The sequence below is a fragment of the Leopardus geoffroyi genome, chromosome D2 (assembly GCF_018350155.1).
Source record: "Leopardus geoffroyi isolate Oge1 chromosome D2, O.geoffroyi_Oge1_pat1.0, whole genome shotgun sequence".
Taxonomy (NCBI): Eukaryota; Metazoa; Chordata; class Mammalia; order Carnivora; family Felidae; genus Leopardus; species Leopardus geoffroyi.
Genome location: NC_059334.1, coordinates 59089620 through 59106346, shown reverse-complemented (window position 1 = coordinate 59106346; position 16727 = coordinate 59089620). Strand labels below are relative to the sequence as shown.

Here is a 16727-nt window from a genome sequence, read left to right as displayed (position 1 = left end):
TCCTTCCAAATGATTGATCTCCCATCACGCACCAGAGAAATGTTAAGTTTCAGCCGTCAACCCTAGTCTGAAATCAAGGCCCTGATAATGCCGGATAGATGTCTCCCAGCAAGGATAGAGAAGGATGGGAGGATTTTTGTTCTCACAAACCAGACGTGTCAAGGCCCGTGTCACATCTTGCCAGAGGGACCCACACGGCCCACATGTCTGCGTATCCACTATATGACATTACTTTGTACACGATCAATGCATATTTGTGGACTGAATAATCTTTTCCATAGGCCTAAAAATCTACTTAAGTCCTGCCAGTTCCTAGATCTGTTGCTGATGGTTAACAAACTTGGTGCCATTCTATACCAAAGCTTACAAGTATTCTCTGGGGCTACACACCGAAGTCACCTAGGCCCTGACTCAACTGGTCTGGGGTGTAGCCTGGGCATTGGAATTTTAAAAAAATGTTCCCAGGTGATTCTAGTGTGTAGCCTAGTTAGGAATCAATACTCTTAGGCAGTGCTTCTTAAGCTGTAATGTACACACAAATCCCTTGGAATCTTGCTAAAATGTAGATTCTGATTAGTAAGTAGGGTTGAGTCAGAGTGTGCATTTGTAACAAGTTTCCAAGAGAAACCAGAGCTGCTGGACCTCCCTTCAGTTCTGAGCTTCATCTGCTAACGTTCCATGCCCTACCTACCACTGGGACTGGAGCAATCCTATGATACCACGGACTACCTAGCCCAAGGAACAAAGGAGTGGATCCCCTTCACTTCCTCCCAGTGCCTGTGGGTTATGAAACATTACCTAAGGTTGTCACCAGCCTCTGTCACTTTGTGGGACAATCCAAGTTGCAGGCCAGCCACAAAGGATTTGAGGTGAGCCAGCTCCAGGGCCTTCCAAATCTCCTCATCTGAGTGGTTGTTAAAAGGATCTAGATTCATCCTCAGGCTTCCAGAGAACAGGATGGGATCCTGCAAGTCAAGGGATGAGGGGGCTATTGAAGGTAATGACAAAAAAGGGTCTAGCAGGGTTTTTTTGTTTTGTTTGGTGGCCAGGAGAAAGTAGCGAGGACTGGCCTGAGGTGCAAAGCTGGTTAGTGGTCAAGCTTTTGCAAAGTTTCCTCACTGAAGACTAAAGGGGCTGTCAGAGGATTAAAAGGAGTTCTTGGTTTTTTCATTTTAAGATTCATTTGTGGATTTCCATGAAAACTCATGGTAAGGAGGTGGAAGGGTCAGGGGTGGTCAGGGGAAGGGACAGTACAGAAGAATTTATTAAGCTGCAGAAAAGATTCAAACTGAGCTAACACCAGACAAACCAAAACCACCCCCCAGAGACTTGGCTAGAAGAGCAGAGGAAGAATGGTTCTAATAAGGACCCATATATCACCACCCCTACCACCCCGCCCCCCCCCCCCCCAACCCTCGCCTAAACCTCCAAGAGAGGCCTTATTTGGCAGGGTCCAGAGACGAAGCCAAAGAGAAGCCTTTTTTTGCTGATGCACTAAGCGTTCCACTTGCTGGCAAAAACCTGCAGTAAATTCCCTCCCCTATCTTTTAACCATATCAAATGGGGAGTATAAAGCTTAATGGTTTCAAGCTTCAGCGGCAAAACTGCTAATGTTGGTTGCAAAGGTCTTGCGAACCTAGGATGGGCTACAGAAATGCTAAATAATCATCCGCTCTATTTGACTGCTGTTGTGTTGCTGCCACCTAGTGGTTAGATTTTGGCAGTGACATAAGTATATTGCCACAAAATGCAAAAGTTATTTTTGTCAGTTCTGGAAACCATGTGTCCTACGGTATCCTGGGTAGAATGCAGAAATGAGACTGCTAACTGAATATACATCAAGAAGATGCATATGTTTCCTGCAGAAAAATCTGTCCCCTGCTGCACGTGCAAAGTTCTAGACCTCACCTGGGGGATGATGGTCAGTTTCTCTCGGAGGTCATGGAGCCCAATGGAAGCAATATCTACCCCATCAATGATGATCTGGCCACCTGCAGCCTCTAGGATTCTGAAGAGGGCATTTGTCAAGGATGACTTCCCAGCTCCTGTCCTGCCGACCACACCAACCTGTAAATACAGTTCCTTTGTACATTACTTTGCCGTGTACTTCTTTGGGGGAAAAATGTTTAGCCTGGGACATTCTGGGCACTGACTGGCTACTTCATCTCTAAGGTGTTCAACTGATACTGATTTTTGGTGGGGGAAAAAGGGCCCAGATGTCAGAAAAAAGATGCCTTCTCATTCTACCTTCTCAACTGTTGGTTGCTCAGAACTGTAATGACCATTGGAAATGTACACATCAACAGCTGTTGTAATTATGATAAGACATTATAGGGTTTAAAAATAAATCTTTGTTTAGAAGTGAGGAAAACGGAAGGGTCAGGCCTAGCATCAGTTGAGAACCTCAGCATCCTTACCTAGACTTTTTTTTTTTCTTTTACATTTTGACATCAGACCCCAAGTCCTCATAGAGAAGGCGCAGGACTTTGCAGACCAGGGAACTAAGTCATTATCTCTGCAGAGACCACCTCCACATTGCTGTTCTCACCAGTTCCTTCCCCAGGCTGGGTGCTTTCTATCATGCCCTTACAGGAAAGGAGCTACATCAGCAACAGAAGATGATGCTGGCAGGGAGGCAGGGAAGGGCTCAGCAGAAAACTCTTACAGCCCCAGTAAGTCTGTTTGATCCCTTGTTGACATCTTGCCCTCTGGGGGGAGGAGAGGGTGTGTCCTTATACCTCCCTTGGGCAAAAGTGTCCTGACCCTATCCCTCCACCCCAATGATGAAAGCAGAGTTTGGCTGCTCTCCCCCTCTAACTGCGTTCTGATCACAAGGACTCACACTCAGGCCTTTCTTCAAGCTCCACCTACCTTCTCCATACTCTTAATGTCACAGGTGATCCCTTTCAGTATGAGATCCAGCTCAGGCCGGTACCGTAGTTGGTAGTTGTTAAACTGGATCTCCCCTTTGCTGGGCCAACCTGGGGGAGGTCTCTTATCAGTCACCCAGGGTGCCTGGCAAAGAGACAGGAAGGGAAGTGCTTTACATGGTGGCAATTCACTGAATGGTACCCATAGGACTCCTATCACAGAGCAGAAGGATAGCAGTATCCCAGCCACCTGTGGGCATCTGCAATGATGAGACTGCAACTCCCAGAAGTTTCCAATTAAAGAACCCCCATCCCTCAAGGTTTCTCTGTGGAGCTACGGAATGAAGACACCTTTTAACTTAGTGCATTCCAAGACCTGACTTCCCCCCAAACCATTTCCTATCTAAGTTTTAAGAAATTGGGTTGAATTAGAGCACAGTGAGTTGTAGGAGAAACTTTATGATTCCATATGAAATCTCTAGACAGGGTAAAGATACTCTTTTGAAGGAAACTTTTTTTTTTTTTTGGCTTGTCCATGGGTTCTTCTAATTTCTCCTTACCTCGTTTTCCACTTTGATGTACTCATTTATTCGTTCAACAGCCACAATGTTGGTCTCTACTTCTGACGTCATCCTCACTAACCAGTTCAGGGTTTGTGTGATCTACAGAAAATCATCTCAGGCTCAGAAACCAACTCAATTTGTCAAACCATAAGGTCAGTCCAGTAACTCTGGTGAACAACAGAGTCCTTTTGGGTGCTCCGCCATGATCACATTGGGCCTATATTAACTCCTAATGAACACAGCACCATACAGAACCAGCTGGTAGCTATGTAAACCTCCTGCATATTAGTTACAAAAGATGGCCAAGTGACTCATCAAATGAACATTTAGTGAATATTTATTAGTGTGACAGGCATAGTCTTGGGCACCAGGAAATAATGTCTAACATGTATCCCCTAGTCATGCTGGGAATGCATATCATTTTATTGGACTCTTGATTAGAATTTTCTTGATTAGAATTAACTATTCTGTGATTTAAGAAAAACAAACATAGAAGAAGACAGTCAAAAGACTTTCTGGTTACTACTACATTTTGGAAAAGAAACTCGTTTATTCTCTTTTGACTAGAATCAAGCAAAGAGGCAAAGAGATGGGGACTATTAGGTTGCTTCATATCAAACTGCTTTCTTAACGGCCAAAGGCAACAAAGTTTTTGTCCGTTTTTCCAGATGACACTGGTACCTGCTTAGAAAGGGTAAGGAGCATGTCCATAGACTACACAATTAGTAAGAGATAGAGCCAGGGTTTGAACCTTAGTCTTCCCTACTCCCTTCTAGATCTAGAAAGGAATCAAGAGCACAAACTCCATGGTAGACTCTAGACTCGATTTAAGAATAAGTGCATTAATTTAACCAAACTCCCAACCTTAAGACTCACATTAAGTGCATTGGACAGAACAAAGCCCGCAGTGTCTCCACTTAGTGTATCTCTATAAATAACCATCATCATAGATGCAAAGAAGACAATCAGGTTCCCAATCAGCTCCAGACGGACTGCAAGCCACCTGTAGGGCAACAGAACCAGAGAGAAAGGTGTCACTGATCTTCACCTCCTTACCCTAACCAGGAACCTACGTGTTCATGGAACACTCTCAGAGGGATTGAGTTGGTAGGGCTGTGTTCTCATGAGATGCCTCAATTTGACTATACCATGTGTTCCTAAAATCCTTTAAATTAGATTTTAGAAAATAAATTGCATCTTAAAGGTACTAGAGGAGCTTGCTAACCTAAGGGAATTCTATGATTCAGTGTCTCCCATACTTGACGAATCATAAGAACCATCTGAGGTAATAGTTAAAAGTACACAAAATTCATGCCAAAAAAAAAAAAAAAATCCTGGACTTTAACCCCCAGGAGATTCTGGTTCAGAGAGCCTAGGGTGGACTTCAGGAATCCATATTTTTAAGTAAACTCTACCCCCAATGTGGGGCTCAAACTCATGACACCAAGATCAAGAGTCATGCTCTACTGACAAAGCCCACCAGGCACTCCAGGAATCTGTATTTTTTCTTTTTGTTTGTTTCTTTAGAGAAAGAAAGAAAAAATCTTTTTTTTTTTAATGTTTATTTTGAGAGAGACAGAGTGTGTGTGTGTGTGTGTGTGTGTGTGTGTGTGTGTGTGAGTTGGGGAGGGACAGAGAGAGGGACAGAATCCCAAGCAGGCTCTGCTCTGTTAAAGCAGACCCTGACACATGATCCATGAAATCATGACCTGAACCAAAATCAAGAGTCAGACGCTCAACTGACTGAGCCACCCAGGCACCCCAGGAATTTATAGTTTTAATAAATGTTCTAAGTGATCTCTTTTGATTAGGCAGGGCAATAGAGAAAAGGGATTAGGCAATGCCATAGAGAATCCATCTGTAAGTGAAGAAAGTCATCAGCACACGAAGGTTCAACGTACCCTGATTTCATGATTTTAAAAAGGGAAAGAAGCTGGAGGTGGAGGTGCAAGTGGATCACAGGGTGAGATGCTGGAACTTTATGGAGAACTGAATAATGTGTAGACATCATTCATAAAATTTGACTTTCCCAAAGAAAATGAATGTAAGTTTGCACCAATAATTCTAGCACATGTACAAATAAATATGATACATATTTTACAACGGCGTCTAAATAGGATTGACTCACATGCCAATGTTCTTCTTGGAAAGTATCTAAGAAATAAAGTCTCTTTACAATCAGAGTCCTGACCGCTCCATGTTCCAGGTAATACTGAACATCATTAGCCTGCCCTTAACACTTCAAGATAATGTGGAAGCCACTCAGGAACGGTCACTTCCTGAAAAAGACCTCCAAGGACATATCCCTTCTTGCCAGGGTCTAGTGATGCTGCAGAAATGAAGGACGCTCACCCTACTCAGGATTCACCTCCTTGGATAGGAGCTTTCCAGGTCTGTCATCACTGGTTTTACCTAAACATTCCATAGTCTCCTCCCTCCAATCTCGGCTTCTTTTGCCACCCTACAAGCACACACTGCCCGTGGAGAATCTCACATCCGCTCTCAGGGAAGCCAACTACACATTCCCAGTTCACCCAGCACTGCTTAAGTAGCTGGGATACCGAACGCTTATCGATGTCATTGGACTTCCACCATAGCCCTATGATATAGGTTGTGTTCTAGCTGCTGTAAAACAAACCAAAAATGAGATTTTCCTTAGGTCAAGGCATTTTACCCAACTTGGTAAATAGAGTAGGCACAAGCATCCAGTCTCTGACTCCAAACTTCATACTTTCTTCTACTTACACAACAAGTATGTTTGGGCACAGTGAAATTCACATCACTGGCTACACCTGCCCTCCCATAGCTAAGGTCAAACACACATAACCCTAAAGCATATATTTGGGTAAATACCCAGGGGCAGCCTCACCTGTTGGAGACAATCCAAGAGAAGACACATTTCTGGTTGGTGTCAATCCCCACCTCATTATGTTTTAGAAATCGCTGCTGATGCTCAAAGGCACGGATGACAGACAAACCTGACACAGTCTCACTGAAGTGAGAGTAGATTGGGGACCTGGTGACAGAGTCCAGACGTTTCAGCTGACGGGAAGTAGCCACATAAAACATCTGGACCCCAAAAGTAAACAGTCAGTCACAATCACATTGCATATGCAATATCTCTTCCTCTGTGGCAGTGACCCAGCATTCTTCACCTTGATGGCCACAGCCCATATCTGAACAGGACAGAAGACTCTAGGCTCACCTCTGGCTAGGAGAATGAGGAGAGAGGCCTGGGAAGACATTGGTGGGGAACAGAGGAGGATGAAAGTGAGGAGACTATACCACTTGAGGAATTTAGTCAGCCTGACCCATATTCTCCCAAAGAATCTGCATATATTGTCCAAGCAACAGTTTTTGTAGTAGCTGGAAAAACTATCTCCAAAGGGATTTTGTAAATTACAGCTGGGACTCTAGGGGTGTGGAAAGTGGAGATGGGCAGAAAATGGCCAGAGAAAGGTAGCCTGAGGATTAGATAAAAATTGAATAGTCAGGCAAGTGACCAAACTGTGCTTCAATGGTGTATGAAGGTAGTTCTGGAAATATGTGGAACGTTGAGCGTCTAAGAACTAGAACTATATGTGCAGACAGACCTTGAGACACAAGGCTGAAGGATGAGATTTAGTGGAATGCAGTTCTGCGGTGCTACTGGAGTCTGTGAGGATTTGTTGAGACCAGGAAAGAGCTGGTCATTTGAGAGTCTGGACCCAAAACGTTTTACCTAGAAGTTTCCTCAAATATCCTTCTTCTTACTGTTGGCTTATCATTAATGGCTGAGAGGTTGTTATTGAGATAGCAATGTACCTGAGGAACTTAACACAAATACCAGGGGTTGTCACCTTACCAAGAGCCACAAGGCTGCACTTAACTGCAAGTTTTTCAGAATTGTTTTCCCAACATAAACATTTCATCCCAACGAATTCTCTCCACAGCTTGCCTCCCCTCATCACTTTTTAATATGGGCGTGGAGTCCCCTCCACTTGCTTCACTTGGCTTTCAAGCTATCTGTTCCCTCAAGAATATATTGGCATTGAGTCTAAGTCATCCATAGACACCCAGGTGAAAGTAGAATTGCCCTGAAGTGAATAGAGATCTAGCTTCTGCCAAGAGACATCTCCCAGAAGATAAGCCTAAGCCAATCAAGGAAGCAGCCATAGAACAACTCTTCTAGAAGCAACCCATCACCTATCCATTACGGGGGATCTTACAGAACTTACAGACTGTCCAGAGCCAACCTCAAAGTAGTCTTAGGTCCAAACATAAATCTGCCCCGTGTAAATCTTTAGTTGAGGGTTGGGGGAGGGCAGCAGCTAAAGTGAGATCTGCTGTGAACCACACATCAGTTGGTGCTGACACTCTATCTCCAGACAGTGGCCTCTGGACTCCTCAGTATGTCAATATAGGACTAAGTGACAAAGATGCTAGAGAGGACTGAATGACTAGCAATAAACAAAAGAGAAGATTCTCAGGAGGGAGACTGGGCTTTTGTAAGTAGAGAGGAAAGGACACCTAGGTCTTTTTGAACCTACCTGCACAAATGTATAAATGATGCCAAGGGGAATGATGACGGTGATAAAGATGGGAGTGGCCATGCAGATCATGACAAGGGTGCCGATGATTCCCAGGAAGCACAGTATCCAGCTTCGCAGGGACAAGGGGAGGGTGTCATCCACTGTGGAGATATCCTAGGAACACATAAATTAGAAGAATGCTGTGCAAATAGGTTACTAGGACATCTTCCATCTTCCTGACTCCAGCAGGGGAATTGTTGGATTCTGGGTTCCCAGTGAGTCCTTCATTTAATCATTTCATGGTATTCATTTGCAATACACTTTTCTGCTCATCCCAATAACCAATATCACTTCTGTAATTTCTTCATCTTTCTAAATCCTTCCAAACAGATATGGCAGTCACCCTTCACTTTTTTCAACAGACTTGGTAAAGGTTTTCACTCTTCTCAGTGAAATTCTCACTTGTCAAATTTATGAAACCATTCATAATCATTGTAAGCTAATAGAGACTTACAGGTAAATCCTCCTCTAACTGAGCCAATTCAATTTAATTTAACTTTACACAGGTCCTAATTCCATTCAGTACCTAGAATAGAACCTGGCACATAACAAGCATTCCTTCTGTTTGAAGCCTCCAGTCAACAAGCCTTGTCACCGACCCTTGACTGAAGAACCATCATCTACCTGGCAAGCTGTTTTCTCTGCTGAGCAGAGAGCTTCATGGGAGAGGGAGGTGGAGGTCAAATGTGACACTCGCCTGGCCAGTGTTCTAACCAAGTAACCCAGAGGTGACAAATCGGTCTTACTGCCATATTGCCTTCATGTCATGTTGAATAAATGAACAAATGGATGGATGGACGGATGGATAATGGGTCAGTATACACAGGAAGTCTGACTTATACTTTGGGCTTCCCTTACTTACATTTCTTAGATTATATGGATTTTAGCATTAGTAATATGTGGGTATCAAGGTGAGTTCAAATTATCTCTGGAGTTTCCCAAACTGGGTAAGGGTTAACAGTTTCCCAAGAGTCCTGAATGACTGAGTCTAATTTACCTTCTCAGAGTTCTATCAGAATGCAAATAACTATATGTCCAGGATTGGCAGAAAAAAAGAAATCCTTACCAGCTATCAGTTCTATACAGATTACTTTTTGTCCTTTACTGGCATAGATTCTCCCACTTTCTTTCTTCCATCCTCTCCCTTCACCTCTTAAGGGCTCAGCCATCTATTCCAGAGGACTCTAAATCAAACTCTCCTTTATAGGTATGAGCTCCCTTTCCCCACAAAACTCACCATATAGTTAATGACAGTTTCCTTTTTCATGCGAAAGCAGTTAGCAAAATATGACAATTGCCTAACTAACTCACAGTAAGGTCTCTGCATTCTTTTTCAGAAGATTAATTATATACATATAATTTTATATTTATTTATATGTATATATGGTTATATATAATACATATATAATTATACATTTATATATATATACTTATACATATATATAATATAAATATAATTAACCTGGCACATAACAAGCATTCCATGTTTTATATATTCCATATATATATATATATACACACACACACACCCATATATTCCATGTAATAAATATATATTACAACATCAGAAAAGAGTGTGCAATCTTTGCAAAATTCCTGTGAGAAATCTCCCCATTTAAAATTGCATGCCCAGGGTGTCTAGATGGCTCAGTCGGTTAAGCATCTGACTTCAGCTCAGGTCATGATCTCGCAGTTCACGAGTTTGAGCCCTGCATCATGCTCTGTGCTGACAGCTTGGAGCCTGGAGTCTGCTTCAGATTCTGTGTCTCCCTGTCTCTCTGCCCTTCCCCTGCTCATGCTCTGTCTCTGTCTCTCAAAAATAAGTGTTAAAAATTTTTTAAAATAAAATAAAATTGCATGCTCTTTGGGGCATCTGGCTGGTTCAGTCAGTAGAGCATGGGACTCTTGATCTCAGGGTTGTGAGTTCAAGCCCCACATTTGGCATGGAGCCTATTTTAAAATGAAATAAAATAAAATAGGGGCACCTGGGTGGCTCAGTCAGTTAAGCGTCCAACTTCAGCTCGGGTCATGATCTCATGGCTCATGGGTTCAACCCCACATCAGGCTCTGCACTGACAGCTCAGAGCCTGGAGCCTTCTTTGGATTCTGTGTCTCCCTCCCTCTCTGCACCTCCTCTGCTCGCACTCTGTCTCTCTCTCTCAAAAATAAACATTAAAAATAAAATAAAATGAATAAAATAACTAAAAAACTAACATAACTAACTAACATAACTAACCTAACAACCTAACATAAAATAGTATGTTTTTTTTAGGTTTTATTAAAGAGCAGAAAACCGACTGAAGTTGTCTCCAATGACATCATGCTCACCATATTTGTCCCAGAGGAAAGTGATAAATGGAGACCAGTCAACTTGTCCAGTTTTAAAGCAGCCACGATGTCCCAGAACTTAGCTGTGGGCTGGCCTTTGTGTCTGTTCTGAGGCCAAAAAGATAAGGGTCTAAAGCTACTCAGACTGTGAAAAATGTGCTCCCTTTTCTACAAACAAGAAGACTAAAAGCGTGCTGATGACAGCCGACTATTAGAATTACTTGATTTCTGCCTCTGTTCCTAAAATCTCCATCTCAAATGCATGAAGAATCATGGGTTGGGTTTGGCTCTTGGAAGACAGCCATCTATGATCTTATCATTTATTAAGCATTCCAGCGCCTCATACAGTCCTTGGCTCATACCAGCTGCTCGATAAATACCGTTGAATAAATGAATGCTAAGCATTCCCGGATCTGCAGTACATGGAAATAATGTTTTAGAACTTTATTAAAATTTTAGGTGGCTCTTTTCCATAATCCAGACTTCGTTTACTTATCTTAAAGTATCAAAGATAGAATAGGAATGGAGCAGAGACCAAGCAAAGGGTTATTCTGTTTTCTCTTTTATTGACCATCATAGCCAGTGCATGTGTTTTTCCCTCTGCAGGATAATCCTTCTCATTTTTCTTCTACTGCCAACCCACCTCCCCCCACCATATCTCCCTGGCTAAGTTCCTTTTATGACTTAAGTCTCACATTTTCTGACATTTCCCGCTTTGTCACTAGGATGAGCTAGTACCTCTTTGCTCTGTCACTGTTTTGTACTCCCAGAACAGCACTATATACACGTTGTTATTGGTTTTATTGTGTCCTGTCATACTCCTTTATTTCCTTGACTGTCTCCCTCACTAGATGGTGAGCTCTTAAAGGGCCAGAGCTTTTCATCTCTATATCCCCAGGATCCTTGGGACCTCACACAAGGTGCTCAATAAACATTTGCATGCTAAGTGGACAAAAGAACTATAACTGTATACTGTTGCCTAGGGGGATAGGAGAATTCTTTCCCTGTTCACAGTGGAAAGATCCTAAAACACAACATCGTACAGCCCTTTAGATACTTACACCAGCAAACCTGTTCACAATCCGGCCTGTGGGTGTTGTGTCAAAAAAACTCATGGGTGCTCGAAGGATATTGGTTAGCAGTTGCTTGTGAAGGATGTTTGACGCATGAGTGGAAGCATGGGCACTGCAAAGATTTCCTAGGAGCACAAACACACCTAAAAATGGAACGAGTTTAGTCAGTACTATGCACAGGGATCCCTAAAGACCTGTGCCAAGGACACGATGGCAATTTCTTCCCTGAGTCTAGACAAAGTACATAGACCAGGCAGATTCTGTAAGAGATGGCTGGTATAGCCATCAGACGTACCTTGTACCAATCCCAGAGCTCCATAGACGCCAACTCTCAGGTCCCTCTGTGAGGCTGGATAGTTAGTGCCATTATAGGTTTTAGAGTCATTGGTCCAAGCGCTGAGCCAGAGGTTGGATCCAATATAAGCCACAGCATTGATCACATAGGCAAGGATGATGAAGAATATCAAACACAATCCCATGGCTCGCAGGTATTTCAGGTAGACGGACAGCTTCACCTGAAAAGCACCCACCCTCAGTTTTAGAAATCCTAACGGCTTTTGGTGAGTAGTTACCTAGAATACCAATCACAAGGGGGAGTGGAGTCCCCTGGAAAGGTGGATAGCAGGTAGCAAAATTTGGTAATCTGTGGTCACAATTTCTGCATTAGGCCAGGATACTAATGGATGCTGAAATACAATGTAGGGTAAATAATATCACATTATTAATACTCTTCTAGATACAATTAAGAGAGAAAGATATCAAAATAGAGTGGGAGAACAACAACACAGACACAACAGAGTGGGATGGAGGGTATACTGCAGACCTTGGAGCTTGTTTTTAGTAATTTGGATTTAAATTAAGACCTTAAACTTAAGACCTTGTTTTTAAGTTTTATTAATTTGAATTGTGTGCTCTCAGATTGACTTATTAGTGTTTTCTGGCTCCAAGAATTGCATCTCAAAGCAGTTTTGTTGTTCCCTCCACATATCAGAATGGAATTACTTATGCAATGTGGTATGAGGATGTTCACAGGAAACCTGTCATTCTTGGAAATAGGATTTGATAGAAAGCCCAAAGCCTCTACTAACATTTCAATGATGAAGCTGAAGATTTGCAAAGCACATGAGACATATCCCGCCTGTAGATATGTATTCAAGTCACCAAACTTTAAAATGTTCAGATCCCAAGCCTTAGATCACCTCAAATTGTACTTTTTATTGTGGCCTTCACCTTTCCAGTTTGTATGAATTCCTTCTTAATTAGTTTTTGTCCTTTGACTAGTTCTTCCTCCTCCTTCAGGGTATTCACATTCCGAGTTTTCAAAGAGTTTTTTAGAGATTTCCGGTGCCTGCTACTGGACCTAGAACTGAGAAAGAGAGAGGAGGAAAGCGTTCTTAAGGACGCGCAGATGCATCCGGGGGGTCTTGTTGCAAGCAGATGTCACAGTCGCTCTGCTAACATCAAAGTGCATTTCAGAACACATGGCCATAGAGAAACACCCCACCCCGCCCCTGCTCTCCGTACAAAGAAACAAAGGAAGAGCTGGGAGTGTCCCCGGTGTCCACTCCCTCAGGACAAGCCCACAGAGAAAAAGAGAATGATCAGATGGAAATATGGAAGTGATGACGAGGGCTGCCAGCTGAATAGATGACCAACCTGTGACTAAGTGTTCGATGAAGGCTGTTCTCTCTTCTCATGGTCAAGGAGACCACCTCCTCAGGGATTTCCTCCACACTGGGCATCAGCCCACAGTCATCTTCTTCACTGTCCTCATTGACTAGGAGACACATCAGAGGTTAGGGAGGTGGCGACATGAGCTGTCTGAATTCTATGAACAGGAAGAGTTCTTTCTGATCTAGCTGGCCCTTCAGCAAGAGACCACAAATGTATACACAGGCTGGAATATTTTGCTTCAGAAATATTACTTATTAGTATCTCTAATAGCTGAGAAATACAAGGATAAAGGAGAGATGAGTTAATGTTCTAGTGGAAGAGAAAATGGTAAAAAGGAGAAAAATATTCCCAGAAGCTTCTTAGTTCTTTTGCAGCAAGGAAAGAACTTTTAAGGTTATAGTAGATAAGCAGAAGAGTCCTAATTCCCAGAATTTACTAGAAAGGGGAGTATAAATTAAAAATGCTCTTCTTGAAATTGAAATAACTTTACAAACTTTTGTGAATTTAAAACACTTTAAAAACATATGCTGCAAATAAAGAATACATTTTTAAAATTGAAAATAAAATAAGTAAAATGTAAAACAGCCTGGACATCAGTGGCAATGGTAAAGACCTCTGGAAATTGATAACTCCATAAAACAGTGAGAATACTGGCAAAATATTGTTAAACTTTTTTCCTAACTCTGGAATTAACCAAAGGCTTGCAACAATCCAAGGAACATTTATTTAAGAAAAATGGCTAAATCCCAGTAAGAACAATAAGCTTTGTGATAGTTTAATTTACCCCCAATCCTCTCTCCTCAGATCCGCTGTAGCCTAGAATACTAAGAGCCTCACAAACATGGTAACCACAAATAGCAGCAGCCTCCTGGCTGCTGGAGGGAACAGAAAGTGTTCAAAATTCTCCCAAAGCCTCATCCTGTAACTGAACTCAAGTCTGTCTGCCCAACATGCAGCAAAGACAATCACTGAGCCATTGAGTATAAAGTAAGGAAAGGGTTTGAGAGGATGCCAAAAAGACAGGAGGGCAAGCTTCACATTTGCCTCCACAAAGTAGAGTCAAGAAAATTTAAGGGCAAATGAAAAAGGCCGGGGTAAAGAGTTGTAGTTGTGCTTACTAAGTCCCACTAACCCTTTGGTTACTGATTTCAACCCCTAGAGAACCATCATTATTTGACCTGTCTGGCAGTTCCCTAGAAAACCCCATGCACAGGGCTTGTCTTTGTTGGACCTGACTTGGAGTCAGCAATCGGCAACAATTGTGTAACATCACAGCTGCCTGAGATGGTGATAACAGTTGGGGCAAATAAGTAGCTAAACAAAAACTTAAAAGAAATGCTGGGGAATAAGATATCCTTAGGGAGCTTTGATATCTTTAATATACCCCTGGCAATCTAGAATGCCATACACATGGGCAGGGCTGCACACATGCTCCAGAGAGACTGGAGAAGGCCCTACTCTCACCTCTGGCTATTCTGGGCAAGCAAGAAACAAAAGGTGAAGCAGAATTGTAAATTGCCTACTGGAGTGTTAAGGACACGCCCCCCCCCCCCCCCCCACCGCCCACCACTCACACACACACACACACACACACACACACACACACACACACGCAAAGCCTCTCAGAAAAGCCTGAGTGACTTATTGGTTCCAGGCCCTTAAAGAAATCTCTAATCATTAGCTGACCACCCAAGCAGAGACTTCATTGGCCACACACGACAAAGAATGCAGATTTAGTAAGAATTAGTTAAGGAAATTAAACAGGAGGAACAACAAATCCTGGCAGAGGAAAAATCTTATTTCCAGAGTTGTATTATTTAAAGTGACCAGTTTTCAACAAAAAATTGTGAGACACGCAAAGGAAGAAAGCATGGGACCATACACAGGAAAAAAAAGCAGTCAACAGAAACTGTACCTAGGGAAGCACAGGCATTGGGCTTATCAGAGAAAGACTTTAAATCAACTATTATAAATATGTTCAAAGAACAAAAGAAAACCATGTCTAAAGATCTAAAGTATGAAAATGAGTTCTTATCAAATAGAGAACATCAAAACAGATCAAATTAAGAAAAAAATAGAGATTCTAGAAAAGTACAGTAACTAAAATGAAAAATCCATTAGAAAGACTCAACAGATTTACTAAAGAGATTAAGTGTGTGACTTAATCCAATCAACCATCTTAGCACAAAAGCTGCCAGCTTGGACTGTAGGGGACAGAGGCAGGACTAAATGAAGGAATATGGTCAGACTTCTAGGATTCTACAGGCAGAAAACGTACCAATAGAACTATCCAGCCGTGAACATGTGTTATCCTTCAAGAAAAGGGAAAAATGACCCTGGGGTTGACTACCCCTCAGTTCCAGAGGGTGGAACCACCAGCCCAGGTTGAGCCTAAAGAACAGATAGCATCAGACCAAACAAGACTATCATCAAACCTTAAAATCTGGTGGAATTGACCCTGCTAGATTTGGGATTTGCTTGGGATTCATGACCATCTTTCCTTTTTGGAATGGGAATGTCTATCCTAATGCTGGTCTTACCATTGAAGCAGATAATCTGTCTGGTTTTATAGCTTGTCAGATGGAGAGGAGTTTTGCCCCAAGACTCTGGGTCTCACCCACAACTGATTTGAGTGAGGAGAGGATAAATTTGGGACTTCAAATTGACATTTGGAGGAGATTTTGGACTTAGAGGAGATACTGGAATGATTAACACATTGGGGATGCTGGGATGGTGTAAATGTATTTTGGACACAAAAAAGATGTGAATTTGGGGATGCCAGAGAATAGACATGATAGAGTGACTTGTGTCCCCCACCAAATCCATGTGTTGAAATCCTAACCTCCACTACCTCAGAATGTGACTTTATTTGGAAATAGGATCATTGTAGATGTAATTAGTTAAGATGAGGTCAGACTGGAGTGGGATGAGCCCCTAATGCATTATGTCTGATGTTTTTATAAAAAGGGGAAGCTTGGAATTGATGCACACAAGGGAGAATAGCATGTGAGGATGAAGGCAGAGATCGATGTGATGCGTCTTCAAACCAAAAATGCCAAAGATTGTCAACAAACCCCCAGAAGCTAGGAGAGAGTCCTGGAACATGTTCTTCCCTGTCGCCTTCGGAAGGAACCAATCCTATGGATTGATTTTGGACTTCTAGCGTCCAGAACCATGAGACAATAAATGTCTGTTGTTTGAGCCAGTTTGTAGTGTTTTGTTATGGCAGCTAATTAAGAAAATAGTATACAATTTTTAAAAAGGGGGGGGTGTTGCACCTGGGTGGCTTAGTTGGTTAAGCGACCGACCGGCTCAGGTCATGATCTCACTGTTCATGGATTTGAGCCCCATGTCAGACTCTGTGCTGACAGCTCAGAACCTGGAGCCTGCTTTGGATTCTGTGTCTCCCCCCTCTCTGCCCCTCCCCTGCTCACACTCTGTCTCTCTCAAAAATAAATAGGGGCACCTGGGTGGCTCAGTCGGTTGAGCGTCCGACTTCAGCTCAGGTCACGATCTCACGGTTCGTGAGTTCGAGCCCCGCGTCGGGCTCTGGGCTGATGGCTCAGAGCCTGGAGCCTGTTTCCGATTCTGTGTCTCCCTCTCTCTCTGCCCCTCCCGCATTCATGCTCTGTCTCTCTCTGTCTCAAA

At 42.7% G+C, this 16727-nt stretch overlaps 1 protein-coding gene and 1 long non-coding RNA gene across 9 annotated transcripts in view; one reads left to right on the top strand and one right to left on the bottom strand.

Moving 5' to 3' along the window:
- Window positions 1-16727, bottom strand: part of ABCC2 (ATP binding cassette subfamily C member 2) — a 73033-nt gene that overhangs the window by 10366 nt on the left and 45940 nt on the right. For 7 of the 8 annotated variants that reach the window (XM_045438543.1, XM_045438540.1, XM_045438541.1 and 4 more), the window contains 11 exons: window positions 13062-13182; window positions 12636-12771; window positions 11701-11920; window positions 11394-11548; window positions 7963-8118; window positions 6303-6502; window positions 4310-4436; window positions 3431-3532; window positions 2872-3015; window positions 1909-2067; window positions 799-965 (listed from right to left, as the gene is read on the bottom strand). In XM_045438543.1, coding sequence (XP_045294499.1) covers window positions 799-965; window positions 1909-2067; window positions 2872-3015; window positions 3431-3532; window positions 4310-4436; window positions 6303-6502; window positions 7963-8118; window positions 11394-11548; window positions 11701-11920; window positions 12636-12771; window positions 13062-13182 — 1687 coding nt within the window. The remainder of the gene's footprint in view (window positions 1-798; window positions 966-1908; window positions 2068-2871; window positions 3016-3430; window positions 3533-4309; window positions 4437-6302; window positions 6503-7962; window positions 8119-11393; window positions 11549-11700; window positions 11921-12635; window positions 12772-13061; window positions 13183-16727) is intronic. The other variant, XM_045438542.1, reaches the window with a different exon arrangement.
- On the top strand, window positions 973-2094 carry LOC123576944. The gene is made up of 2 exons (XR_006701646.1): window positions 973-1208; window positions 1866-2094. It is a non-coding gene; the product is annotated as an uncharacterized LOC123576944 (long non-coding RNA).